Source organism: Caloenas nicobarica, chromosome 1, assembly GCF_036013445.1.
Source record: "Caloenas nicobarica isolate bCalNic1 chromosome 1, bCalNic1.hap1, whole genome shotgun sequence".
NCBI classification, from domain to species: Eukaryota; Metazoa; Chordata; class Aves; order Columbiformes; family Columbidae; genus Caloenas; species Caloenas nicobarica.
In genome coordinates this window covers 64,572,458-64,586,555 of record NC_088245.1, presented here as the reverse complement: position 1 = coordinate 64,586,555, position 14,098 = coordinate 64,572,458, and the positions used below count along the sequence as shown (strand labels likewise).

At 48.5% G+C, this 14,098-nt stretch overlaps 1 protein-coding gene across 2 annotated transcripts in view; it reads left to right on the top strand.

Moving 5' to 3' along the window:
- HIPK2 (homeodomain interacting protein kinase 2) overlaps positions 1-14,098 on the top strand; it is a 141,603-nt gene that overhangs the window by 109,330 nt on the left and 18,175 nt on the right. Inside the window, exons 8-12 of one of the 2 annotated variants that reach the window (XM_065651940.1) lie at positions 626-752; positions 2,418-2,539; positions 7,199-7,341; positions 7,691-7,873; positions 10,563-10,844. In XM_065651940.1, coding sequence (XP_065508012.1) covers positions 626-752; positions 2,418-2,539; positions 7,199-7,341; positions 7,691-7,873; positions 10,563-10,844 — 857 coding nt within the window. Of the gene's footprint in view, positions 1-532; positions 753-2,417; positions 2,540-7,198; positions 7,342-7,690; positions 7,874-10,562; positions 10,845-14,098 lie in introns of both variants that reach the window. The other variant, XM_065651930.1, reaches the window with a different exon arrangement.

The following is a 14,098-nucleotide window of genomic DNA, read 5'->3' as shown; positions in this document are numbered from 1 at the left end:
GCTGTCTTAAATATAAAGTAAAGGAAAGGCTGGAATGAGTCTCCCCTCTCAGATGAAGCTTCAGAGGGCATGGAGGTCCTGAGTTTCTTTTACTTAAGACATATGAGCTGCTTCTAGAGTATGTGCATGGAGAGAGAACAGTGTGATTTGGGGGTAGTATCATTTTCTGAACCCATATTCTGCTTGCTGCAAGTTGAAGCCAGTAGGGCGATAAATGGGGCTACAGTTCTGCTGTGGAGAAAGCACTGTGTCTCCAAGCAGAACACGGCAGCACCGCATGGCTGGAGGTCCCATGGCTGCGGTTACTCAAGCAGATCGTGTTCCTTTCCCCATCGCTGCCCTTGCCTCTGTGCTCCTCAGTGTCCCGTTCTACCCCTTGTTTGGTTTCAGTTTGCTGTTTTGTTTTGGTTTTTTTACTTTATCTTACACTATTTTACTTTTTTATTTTCTTTTTTGATTTTGCTTCCTCCAACGTACCCATCTCCCTCATTTTTTTGTTGTTGTTTTTGTTTAATTCCCATCATGCCTTTAGACCACCAACCTGGCTCCCACCTCCTCCAGTGCCACTATTTCCTTAGCCAACCCCGAGGTCTCCATACTAAATTACCAATCTGCACTCTACCAGCCTTCAGCGGCGTCCATGGCTGCGGTGGCCCAGAGGAGCATGCCCCTGCAGACAGGAACAGCGCAGATCTGTGCCCGGCCCGACCCCTTCCAGCAAGCTCTCATCGTCTGCCCACCAGGCTTCCAAGGTAAGCAATGGCCTCACCAAGTCTTGGTCAGTCACTGCTCCCTCCCCACTGCTGTTTCATCTAGCTCTTGGTGGAAACAAGCTTCCTTAGTGCAGATCATATTTACAGACCAGCAATTTCTCTGCCGTAAGAGCGATGAGGTTGTCGCAGATGGAAATCAGAGGATCATAGAATCATTTTAGTTGGAAAAGACCTTTAAGATCATCGAGTCAAACCAATAACCTAACACTGCTGATATTTGCATCAGCGGAGGACCCTCCAGGCACCTCCAGCATGATGAGCTGGAAGTGGCTGGTCTGAAACAATGGGGCAAGCATTGAGAAGGGGTTGGGGGAGAATATGTGAAATTTTTCATCCTTTGTCCTAAACGGAGTTTAAGGCTCTTCTGCCTCACTTTGATAATCTTGAAAACTTACCCCCACAACAATGATAAATCAGTACATAAATAAGGGGTTCATCACTTCTCAGTGATTCCGTTGTTAAAAGAGGGACTCAGGAGGTTAATGCAGCAGGGAGTGTGGTTCTGGTGGACATGAGAGTTTTGCCCTCATAACAGATACTCGTGGCCATTTATTGGTACAATTCCTTCAGTTCCAGCCCTACTGCAAACAGCTCTGCCTGTGTATACCAGCGGCAGGCACCATTGTCAGACAGCTTGGGTGATGATCAGATTTAGCCACTTGTCCTCCTCTTGACTTTACATGTTGTAGCAATTTGGAAAAACTAGCTAGGTGTCTGTAGGAAGTGATCTAAACAGACCTTGGTTCAGCCGGTGCAACTTCTACTCTTCATTTCTGCAAGCCTGTCTGTGCAGCAGTCTCTGGGCACTTGTTAAATGTTTTCAGGATTATCAAAGCTCTTTTGAACCAAGGGAGTTTAGCTAGACTTCTTCCGCATAGTTAAAATGCATCTCGAGGGTTCGACTTCAGAAACGTATTGCTAGAGTACGCAAGCTAACATCTTCTGCTTGCTGTTTTGAAAAAGCTCTAGAGCAGAGGAGGTAGCACAGGCTGTGCCAGGCACTAAGGTGGTGGAGAGGGAAGTTTCCTCCACATCAGTTAAGCTAATGCATGGCTGAATCAGCAATGGTTGGAGTTTGGGGTGTACTAGATTACAGAGTCAAATGAGAATTTTTTAAATGTGAGTCCTGAGAAGCTGTGCAAGAGAAAATCACCTATTCCTGTCATAGCTGAGTGAGTGCACAGTTCTGGATTCCCATCCTGCTGTCCCACTTGGGTCACAAGAGAGACTTGGCACATAGGAATGTTTTTTGGCTGGCAGGGATCATTTTCTGTTATCAAACCAGAGAACATGGGGGAGGATAAGCCATTCCCTCCCCTCTCTTCCTTTTCTCCCTGTACATATTGTGTTGAAATGTCTTCCATGGATTCATGGTACCCCAAAAATATGAACTCGGTTAACCATTTACCATCTCTGAAAATGTCTTCTCTGCACTCTTATGCATGTATCGTGTTTATGAATACTGGATGGACACCTTTGAGCTGGGGTAAAATATGTGGGGCCCTGAAAGCATGATCAGAGTTACTGAGCGCTGCGATTTAAGTGGACATCACTGAGTGCCTTTAAGTTCCTCTGAAAACCAGACCCCTGTTCCTAGCAATGATGTTGATGGTTAATGCTGTACCTTCTGTGCTGGTGGAACAGGGTTACAAGCCTCCCCTTCGAAGCACGCTGGGTATTCAGTTCGCATGGAGAACGCCGTTCCCATTGTCACTCAGGCTCCTGGGGCCCAGCCTCTTCAGATCCAGCCAGGACTCCTCGCACAGGTAAGGAGCCCTGAAGACACTGAGCTCGACATGTGGGTTTTTTGGTGTTGTTTAGCTCTTGGAGGCTGAGGAGAGCAGCTTTCTCCAAGGACCTTCTGTGGTGCAGTCTGGAGACTTGGGCAGCCCATACAAGGCTCTCCAGCTTTCTCTGAAATGTCCAAACTTTCCCCAGTTCATTGTTCAGCTCGAAGGCTATGTCAGAGTTGCAGAAGCCTCTGGTAAAACCTTATTTCCTTCTACTTCTCCACTGGAAACACTGAGAAACCTCAGGGGAAGCTGTGTCAGGCCTTTGCTGAGGAGGAACCGGTAGTAAACCTTCCTGCATCCTCCTGAATGTGCGCTCTCAGTGGTAGCTGGTGGCCAGGAGTTGTGCTGGGGAACTGCGTGCGGCCAATAAATACTTTCATGCTTTAACTTTGCACCCTTCTGTTTTATGAGCCGCCCCTCTGCTCTTAAGTTATGAGAGAGATCTAGGGGGGCGGGGGCAAGTTCCCCACAGCCGGGGAGCTCTGCTTGTCAGCAGCACTTGTTGGCACAATTGTCCAGAGCGCTGTCATGGGAAAAGCATGGTTTCTCCCAGGAGAGAAAAGAAATGGGAATGGGTACTACCAATCATGTGCACATTCTCAAGGGGAACCCCAGCTCCTCAAAAAGGAGGAGCAGTTTATTCCTTCTTGTGCTGGCTCCAGTGAATCTGCCCCTGTTGGTTTTCAGCTGCTGCCATGGTACCTCTGTTTTTCTGGCAGGAAAAAAAAAAAAGTGCCTAGTATACTTAGTATTAAGTTATACCGCCTGGAAAAGATGAACTACGAGTCAAAAATGCATGCCACTGACTCAGGATTGGTTGATCTGCCATGCTTTCATTAACGCCAGCACAGTCACATGCAGCCAAGTACCAGCAGACTTGAGGGTTTATGCCTGTGCATTGCCTTGCCATGGTAAGACTTGGTGCAATTGCCTTCCTTTGCCAGCTACCAGTCAAGCTTATCTGGTGAAGATGGGTTGAAACAAAACTTGCAGCCCATGTGATTTCCATTAGGTAAGGTGCCCTGCCCCTTCCCAATAGCCAAGTCTTTGCTAGGAGGCTGTCTGAAACACCAAACCTGTTCCTTGCAGCCTGTCGTAACAACCTCCCTGGGCCAGTTCTCTGGTAGGAAAGGAGAGCCTAACGGGCAGGGGGAACAAAAACAATGGCAAAGCGAGATGCAGTCTGTGCAAGCAGGGTTGCAGGCACCTATTGCTTGTGCAAGAAGCCAGCCAAGGTGGTGGGGGAAGGAGGTGACAGAGCTTTGCACAGCCCTGCCGTTCTGCCAGGCCTCCTGAGGTGTGCTGTTACATGGGGCTTGGAGGGGTGAGGGTTGGTTCTAAAGCAACCTGAAGGCATCGGGATCCTGAAAGATCTTGAGACCTCTAGTCTCTTCTTTCTTCTTGAGGGGGCCTTGCTGGGGTCACTGTGCAGTCTGTGGGAGGGAGGGACTGTTCAAAAGAACCTTTGCTACACACTTCGGTGCTGCCCCTGCTACACAGAATCGTAGAATCGTCTTGGTTGGAAGAGACCCTCAGGATCATCAAGTCCAACCATAACCTAACTCTAGCACTAAACCATGTCCCTAACAACCTTGTCTACACGCCGTTTAAACATCTTCAGGGATGGTGACTCCACCACTTCCCTGGGCAGTCTGTTCAAATGCCTCACAACCCCTTCTGTGAAGAATTTTTTCCTCATATCCATATCCCCTGGTGCAACTTGAGCCCATTTCCTCCTGTCGTGTCACTTGCTACCTGGGAGAAGAGACCAACCCCCTCCATGCTACAACCTCCTTTCAGGTAGTTGTAGACAGCGATCAGGTCTCCCCTCAGCCTCCTTTTCCCCAGGCTAAACAGCCCCAGTTCCCTCAGCCGCTCCTCATCAGACTTGTGCTCCAGACCCCTCACCAGTCTCATCACCCTTCTCTGAACTCTCTCTAGTACCCCAATGTCTCATGAACTCCCATCTCATGGGCCACTCCTCTCATACCTCCTATGGATGTTTTATTCACTGTCACTTCCACAAGGGAATTTAAGCTGTTTCTGAGAAACACTCCTCACTTGCATAGATTTTTAATTCTTGATTTAATAAAAGAGAGGCAGTCTGCCTGCTGATATATCTGTCTGTCTCATGCGATGAGAAATGCTAGCTGCCTCTCTGATGGCAAGGCGCTCTGATTGATGCCGGTGGCATCTGGTGTCCGCGGGCCTTGCTCAGTACGGGCCGAGCAGCTGGTCTGATAAACAAATCTGTACCCAATTCCCGTTTCCTGAATGGAAAAACACAGCTTCTTTGTCATGCATTGTAGTCACATCTGATCTCCAAGCGGCTGCCTGTCTCTCTTTCAGCAGAGCGCTATTCCTCTCATGCGCAGCTGCTTATCTAATGCTCTTCAGACCGGATGGTGCGATCGCTCCAACTACCAGAGGGACTGTCCCCAGCCGAGAGCACAGCGCCTCCAGAGACCACTTCTGTCTTTCCACCCACCTTGTTTGTCCTCCTGATGAGGCACGATGCCTCTCCTCGTGCTCGCAGCACTGTGTAGCGCCGTCGGGCTTTCTCCCCTGCCCAGCGCGCAGCACAGGTCACTGCGCTCACCTGCTCAGGGTGGCTGCGGCTGGCAAAGCCGTGCTGCGTCCCGGCACAGCCAGTGCCCAGCTCTCCCTGTGCATGTTGTATGAGACCACATACTGTATGCACAGAGGCCAGTGAGACTGATCCTGTCTTTACTAGCAGCTCTCTGCAGCTTCAGATCTCAAAAGAGACAAAGCTGTACAGTTTTCTGGCAGGCTTCCATGTCGCGACCCAGAACTGTCCCCTGTCCTTGAATAACGCCCTTAATTCTTGATTTTCTCTCCTTTTAACTCCTTCCCAACAACAATTCTTCCCACGGAGGTCCTGCCACTGGCTTTCAGAACAGACACGCTTATTCCATTAGTTGTTCTGCCTGTGTGTAAGCACAGAGCACTGTGCTGGTGGATCAGCCTAGACAAGTCTTATCGACAGATGAAATGATTCAGTGGTCCTTACCTAACAAGTGAGGAATTTGTGCCTGGACCCTGACACTGCATCTAAATTTATGCCCTGCGGTTGGGAAAGGAGCTTAGATTTGTTCAGTTCTCTTCCTGAAATGGGAGGCAGCAGTTTTCTGAGCAAGTAAATCCAGGTAGTCCCTTGGGACTGACTGCAACAGTAGTTTAGTCTCCTCTTTCAAATCAAAGTGGAGAAAAAAAGGAATAGAAGGGGGAAAAAAAAAAAAGTTCCTTTTCTTTCTCCCTGATCTTTTTGCATCTCTGTCTCTTCCTCCTACCTGCTCCAAGCAGCACTAGTCTGTGGTTGTGGCTCATTAGATGAAGAGTTTTCAGGAGCCCTGTTACCGTCCCTCCTTTGCAGATGTTGCTGAGAGGCCTCACTGTAGCAGCCTTTTCATCTTACTCAGCAAGGTGGAAAATTAGAAGACAAACTTTGGAGCAGAACTGTGAAAAGAGGATTTGGGGAGGGGTGTTTGTTTTACTGGGGGATCGGAGGGGATTATGGAGATAGTTAACAGAATTCTTGTGAGGATGGAGACGGGTACAAATGCGTACTCGGAAGAAGCCTGCCCTCTTTAAAATTTAGCCTCCTTAGAACTATGAGATGACACAACACGGGTCCAATACAGTGGTGCCATTTGGGACTAAGGAGAGCCATAGCGGGTATCCCTGCATTCCCCAGCCCTGGCAGGGAGAAGCTGCTGGAGCCGCCTTCAGGCAGCACATAGCAAAGAAAGTTTCTCAACTCAAAAAAACCCACAATCATCTGACTCGTGTGCGGAGTCACTGGAGCAGGACGACCTGAGTCGTGCCTGTGGCAGCGCAGCTGGAGGGATGGTTGCATAGCAGAACGATGGCTCAACTCAGAGGGCAGAGATTTCCACCCCTGCAAGGGGGGCACCCACGCAGAAAAAAACAGAGAGGACACGGAGAGCAGAGGCACGCGGTGTGGAGCCATGTGCGGCTCCACTGTGCTTTGGCTGGGAGGCTCCTGGTGAGCTGGAAGCAGGTGACTGGGCTCCTTGGCCCATGCAGCAGGATGTTCTTCTGAGGAGCACTCAGTAACCAATACTCACTCCCTTTTGATATCCCCAAATTCCGCTTTCTTTTTTTCTTCCTTGCAAAAGCCTTGTGGCTCCCTGTTGTCTTTGCCGATCCTTGAAAAGTTCATTCTCCTGAAATCCTTTAGGTCCTGTTGGGGTAAGAAGGAAAATGGGCTGGGCGATGGGGGGAAACAGTGATGGCACCATAGTGCCTGGCTGATCTGAAAAGTCAAAATGAAAAGTTGCTAATGTGTTTGATGTTTGGGTTGAAATACTGACTAGTTTCAGTCCCTTCCATTCCCAGTTTAACCTGAAACACAGCTGCTGCTTTGGATGGCAGGGATTTTTTTGTCCGTCCTTTGCGCTCTCTCTGTTGATAACTTTTACTGCTTTTACCGTGGTTTCGTAATGGTATTTGTCATCTATGACTGAAAAATGGTAGGAGCTAGGTAGTATGACCATGATCATGATCAGGAGCCCCAGCTGAGCATGGACCAGCACCACGCTCAGTGTGTGACACCTCTTGTGAAGAAGTTGTCTCCCTTCTGTCCCACAGCAAGCGTGGCCCAGTGGCACCCAGCAGATCCTGCTCCCTCCCGCCTGGCAGCAGCTGACCGGGGTGGCCACCCACACTTCTGTCCAGCACGCGACCGTCATCCCGGAGTCCATGGCAGGCACCCAACCGCTGGCAGACTGGAGGTAAACTGGAGGTGCTTGGAGGCTCCCTGAAGTACCCACTGGTGCTGGAGGAGGCGTGAGAAGAGCTGGGGTGGGAGGGATGGGGTTCTGCCAGGCTCCAGAGCCGTGGGGAGAAGGGCAGAGGCTGCAGCCTGACACCCCCCCTGTCTGAGAGCTACAGGCAGCTTCGCTGTCTCCTGTCCCTTCAGTCAATTCGCTGAGGAAAACACTCCTTCCTTAGGGGACTGGGAGCCCAACAGGCCCTGGAGGAGGAGGGTGCCTCGGTGAAGGCAGCGGGAGCCTGAGAAAGAGCCTGCTGAAGTGCCGCCCGTTCCATTTTACACGTGTGCCTGTCTCCCCCACTTTGCAGGAACACCCATGCTCACGGCAGCCACTACAACCCCATCATGCAGCAGCCCGCGCTGCTGGCGAGCCACGTCACTCTCCCCGCCGCCCAGCCCGTCAACGTGGGTGTCGCTCACGTCATGCGCCAGCCGCCCGCCACCACCGCCGCCTCCGCCAGGAAGAGCAAGCAGCACCAGTCAGCACCCCGGTGAGTGGGCACGCCTCCCAAAACCGGTGCCGGTCGTGGCCTCGGTCAGGCTAGAGTCGTACTGGGGTTGTTCTGAATCATAGAATAGTTTGGGTTGGACGGGACCTTCAAAGGTCATCTTAGTCCAACCCCCGCTGCGGCTCTGCAATGCGAGCGTGCTGGTGAGGGTGGTCTTTACTGACATCTGCGGGGCAAAGTGAAGTTTCTTCCACGGCCCACGAGTGATTAGATCATGCTTTTTGTGACTGGAGTCTCTGCCGCTTCACCTCTCCTGCACACAGGGCAGGAGAGTGGAGGGTAAGAGGGAGTCAGGTGCATTTTATACCCAGTGAGTTTCATTTGCTGTGGGAATTACTGGATGGAGGGGTTGCCAGATGGGAGGCTCGGGCCCCGTTCATAAAGCTCAGTATGCCGCTGAGATTACCCAAGGCCTTCTAGTCGCCGTAATTAAAAAGTAACTATATTCTCAGGTCAGTGTGGTGCCATACCCAGTTGCCAGACCTTTTTCTTCCCATCTCAAAGCGCTCCAGAGGTGCAGTGTCTGCATTTCCACAGGGTGGTCCACCTCCAGGGACTGCATCTTCAGGAACACAGGCCTGATGTGTGCACATGAGATCTGCCCTTTCAAAAGCAGTGGGATGATGACCTATCGTCTGAGTTTTAATTCCATGCAGAGTGGAGGACTGGGGTGGCTTTAGGCCATCTTCAAGCTCTTCAGCTCCTAATGTAGGTGGTTGGCTCCTATCTTCAACAATACGCACCAGCAACAGATAGCCGCACTGGCCTTTTTATAATCATGGCAGCTTAAAACTGGGCACTTTATAAGAACATCTTGTACATGGGCAATCCTTAGATATCTACATCTGTCAACTCTAAGCAGGACCATTTGGCTCTGCAGGGAGGAGACAGGGTTTTGGTTCATCCTATGTGATGTGGCACAACTCAAATGGCAGGGTGATGGCAGTGCCTGTCACAGCCCTGTAGTCTTGCCTAGAAGACAGGGCTGTTTCGGATGTATGTGCAGCTGTTCTGGGGAAGGTCCTCTTGACTGTGAAACTAGCACATTTCTTAAAAAAAATACAAACAAAACGACAGTGTAGGGGAGAGAACCAAAATGGGTCACCACTCATGCAGTGGCAAAAACAGAGGAGTTTGTGGTTTTCCTGGGTGGCTGGACTGAGGCCAGAGGAGCTCTGAGTTCACAACTGACTCGACTCTAGTTAAGAGGCCACCATTTACGTCTTTCCTATTTATCTGCTCTCTAATGTTGCATTTACTTTGGGTGGGCTCCAGCTGTCTTAGTCCATTCATCACGTAGAGCAGAGTCAGCCATGTCCCCAGCAAGCCAGCCGAAGAGAGCCCCTCTTGCACCCAGTGTGCCTGTCTGTGCAAGGCCTGCTCTCTCCAGGGGCTGGGTGACAGTGTCCAGGAGGAACTGGACACTTTCAGCGCGACAGGTTCCTACAGCTTCATTAATTGTGATGCTTTAGTAGCCAAATGAGGAACGTGCCCCTTTGGAGAGGAGGGTACTACACGCTGCTCATTGGTATTCAAAAAGCAGTGCGAGTGCTACTGGGCAAGCCTTTTGTTATGCAAAAGAGCCTGGGTAAGTTGGTATAGTGTGATATGTCCAGAATTACTTCCTTTTGATGGATGCCACCTATTCCTTTTGTTAGCTTTCGGGCCAAGTGAACATGCAGCCCAGGCGCCTCTGTAGAACAAAACCAGAACTCTGTTTTCTTCCTTTTTGAATCTGAAAATGTTTTGCAATAGGTAGAAGAAACGCAAGGAAAAAAAAGAAATGTGGGAAATGAGTGAAATGGGCTTTAGTCAGTGTGCTTTAGTAAATATTCCCATCTGCAGACCTGTACTGTACTGTTTGGTTGACAGGTTCTGTGTTCAGATCCATGATCCAAGTGAGCCCTTTCCAGCTGTCAGGCAGGGAAGCTGGAGTAGGAAGGCCAGGGAAAAAACAGGGCTTGAGAATTATTTTCCACTGCATAATAAAAAGATTGTTCTTTTCTTTCTGATTTATATATGCTGTATCTGCTGCTTCACGTTGGAATTAAACGAAACTGGTTATATGTCCTCCCATCTGTGTGCTCTCATCCATGGGACTCCACTATCGTAGAGGATGAAGCATTGGGCAGGAAATGTTCATTGAAAAGATTCTTTAGCAGAAAATTAAATTTCCAACTAAGAAAACCAATTTTCCTGATAAATGATTGTTGTTTTCCACAACAATTTATAATTTTACTTTTAGCTTTTTCTGGCCAAAAAGTATCTGGTCATGATGCATCCATGCAGGATACAGGAGGAAGGGATTATCATTTGGGTTGTTCTTCCTTCTGCAACAGCCATACTGTGCCTGCCTGTGTTTTGTATGTCCGGGCTCTGTGATTAGCCTCCACCTCCCAGCACAAGCTCCTGGGAGGCAGCATTTCTCATTTGGAAATTTCTAGGGAAAACAAAATTGGTATTTTAATAAAAGAAACTGCTTTTCAGCTAGTTATATGAATGTCATGTGAGGCATTCTGTCCTTTGAAGAGGTGACTATGCTAATTTTGCACTTTCCCTAGACTCCGTAAATCAGTGCCACTGAATCAGAGACCGGGAATCAGACGCCATGGCGATGGGCAACTTAAGCAAACTTAAGTTTTAACCAACTAACAACCTTTCCCGTTTCCAGAAATGCATCCACCTATGAAGTTTCATCCTCTCAATCCATCAGCTCGCCTCAGCGGTCGAAACGGGTGAAGGAAAACACGCCTCCCCGCTGCGCCATGGTGCACAACAGCCCGGCCTGCAGCAGCTCCGTCACCTGCGGCTGGGGCGACGTGGCCACCAGCACCACGCGGGAGCGGCAGCGGCAGACGATAATCATTCCCGACACCCCGAGCCCTGCAGTGAGTGTCATCACGATCAGCAGTGACACAGATGAAGAGGAGGAGCAGAAGCATGCACCCACCAGGTGAGCAGCGGCCCTCTGCTCTTCTCCATGAGCTCTTCTCTATGTGAGAGAGAGAGACAGAGGCAGAGAAGTGATGGAGCGTCCCAGGAGTTGCTGTAGGGTCCCAGGAGCTACAGTTGGGTCTCAGCACCCAGGTTGTCTTTTTTCTTTGAGAGGAGATACGATGAGGAGGCTGAAGTACTAGCTGAGGACTCTGCAGACTTAGGTGATGTTCCCTACCATGCTGTACATTTGCTGTGTGACCCTGGAGAAGTGTAGTAGTCTCTCTGTGCCATAGCCTCTCATCTGTAAGAGGAAATAATAGTTTTTGCAGGACTGTTGAAAGGAGACTTTAGAGATCCTATGGCGATGAGCTTTTTAAAGTCAGATAGCTTTTTAAAACAAAGAAAAAAGAAGGGCTTAGAAGGAAGGTAGCTTAAAATTGCCTTTTCTCTTTTTAAGTGATCTGTAAAGAGCATTAGGTGACACCTTCCATGTGTGTTATTTTCCATAAAAAGGTCCTGAAAAACAGCTAGTGGTTGTGTCGTAAACACTCAATAATGTTACATACCTTGCAAGAAGTTTGCTCTGTTCTGATTGTGTTGCCAACACATCCCTGAACTATCGTCTTAAGTGGCAGAAACTGATTGCTTTTTGACTGACTATGCAGAGAGGCATAGATGAGGCGATAAAGACCGTGGTGACTGAGTTTACTCCTCAGAAGTAACTCACCCAAGTGAACAGGATGGCCCAGGACCGCTGCCACTGCTGATCATCTACTGTGGATGAGAGAGGACTTAATTTTCAAGGACTGTCTTTTCAGCACCTTTATCACATGCAAACACTCTAGGTTTCGCATCTGATGCCAGTCACAAGACATCCCTCTGCTTTATACATTGTAGAGAAGTAGCCTTGCAAACAGCTGAATAATTGTACCATCTTTATGTTGGTAACTGAGCTAGGAAGTTTTTAACCTTATCCCTGCAGTTTTATCAAGAGAGAATTTATGTTTTTTATTTAGAACATGCTCCATGGCAGATTTTCCTTTAATCACTGGAGATACCTATCTATATCTCTGCATCTCTGCAGTGTGGTAGTAAGTGGAGCACTACAGATACACACAGAACAGATGAGATGTGTTTGGCCTCAAGGAGCTAAAAATCTGTAGAGAGGAGCCATATGATTCAGGCATCTAGGGCTGCAATTTCAACCTGCCTCCTGACAGGCACCGCTGCTTCCCATTCCCTTTCTCCTTACCAGTGAATTCCACCGGGCAGCGAGAGCTCAGTGCTTCTCACGTCCAGGCTTGTTATGAATGCAGTGGTTATCGTGGGGAACTGATCACAGGACAGTGTAAAATTTTTCACCTTAAAAAAACCCACAAAATCTACAGTATTCCTTAGTTTGGTAGGGAGAAGAAAGCATGTTTCTAGAAAGAGTTGAATGAAGGCCAGCATGGAAGTCAAGTGGCCTATAAATATGGAGCCCCCACTTCCAGGGCAGGAAGGGTAAGACAAAATAAATGCTGAAAACTAAGGTTGTGAGATCGGGCAGCATGAAGAGGACAGGTATCTCAAGGGTCATGGGAGCTATTTGCAAGCAGATTTACCCATGGTGTTGATCCCAGGCTTGGGAAAGTTATGTGCAAATACTTAGACTTACCACCTGGGTATCACCTTGGATCCAGAAGAGGATGGAGGGAAGAGCTGGGATCCTCCAGCCATTGCAGCTAGTGGTTGTCTCCTCTGCTTCGACTTTGCTGCCGTCTGACCAATTTCTTCAGTCGTCAGCTCTCCAGAGAGACAGACAGAACAAAGTTCTGGAAGATGTCTGGAAATCGAGCTGGGAGTTTGGGATATTTAAATATTCAGGCAAGGTCTGAAGAGGGGTTAGGAAAGTAGTCCCAGGAGCCAGACTTACATAAACAAACTGGCTTTGATATGACTAAAGGATATTCAGGACACGTTCCTGCCTGGGATGAGATCCCTGGCTACTTTTTGTATCCATATGGCATATCTATACAGAGTGCCAGGGCGACAGCATTCCTGGAAGGCCAAAGCTTTAGAGCTAGATTTAATTTCTGAGCCATGTAGAGATATTTCACTTGGGCACGGGCTGTTCTTGGGCACCTTTTGGAATTCCAGAGTGAGTTAAATTGCCTCTGCAGATGTAGCCAGAGTGAGTGGAGAATTAAGGGCAGAGACACAGATGAAAAACAGCAAGTCCAGAATGAGAATTTTTTGTTAAAGTCTCCAGGAGAGTGAAATCAACTCACTCAGTGCCTTTTGACCTGGGCATATCTAAGACCAGGTTCTCAGCTGGAGTAAGAATGTAGCTTCCAATCTAGAAAGCTGTATCAGCATTTAATGCCAATGAACTTTGTCTTTTTCATTGAAAGCATGTCACATTTGGGAAAGTACCTCCAAGTTTTCTTATGTATTTTTTTGGCTCCAAGCAAAATGGGAATGACAGTGAAGTATGTTCTTTACTGTAATCAGTGCCCAGGTGTTCAGGATCTGAGTCGAAAATGAAACTGTGCAAAGAACGCATTGTCTCACCCCTATTTATGCAAATGTTACCTTGTTGGGCAATCACTGTGGTATGGGGGTAAAAAATAAAGAATAACTTGAAGCACACTATTGGTCATGTCCTAAAAATATTTCCTTTTTTTGTTGATTTCATAGCATGGTTGAGGTTGGAAGGGACCTCTGGAGATCATCTAGTCCAACCCACCTGCTAAAGCAGGTTCACCAGAGCAGATCACACAGGAATGTGTCCAGGCAGGTTTTGAATGTCTCCAGAGAAGGAGACTCCACAACCTCTCTGGGCAGCCTGTTCCAGTGTCTGTCACCCTCAAAATAAAGAAGTTTTTCCTCATATTCAGATGAAACTTCCTGTGCTTCAGTCTGTGCCTGTTGCCCCTCATACTGTTGTTGGGCACCACTGAAAGGAGCCTGGTCCCATCTTCTTGACACCCACCCTTGAGATATTTATAAGCATTGATGAGATTCCCTCTCAGCCTTCTCTTCTCCAGGCTGAACAGACCCAGCTCTCTCAGTCTCTCCTCATAAGAAAGATGCCCCAGACCCCTAATCATCTTCGTAGCCCTTTGCTGGACTCCCTCCAGTAGTTCGTTGTCCTTCTTAAACTGGGGAGCCCAGAACTGGACATTTTAGGTCAGAATACAGAAATCATATGGCACTTGAAAGATCAGTCAAAGTTGATTGTGTGATCCCATCTAATTGATAGCAGCAGTATCTTTCCATTAACTTCAC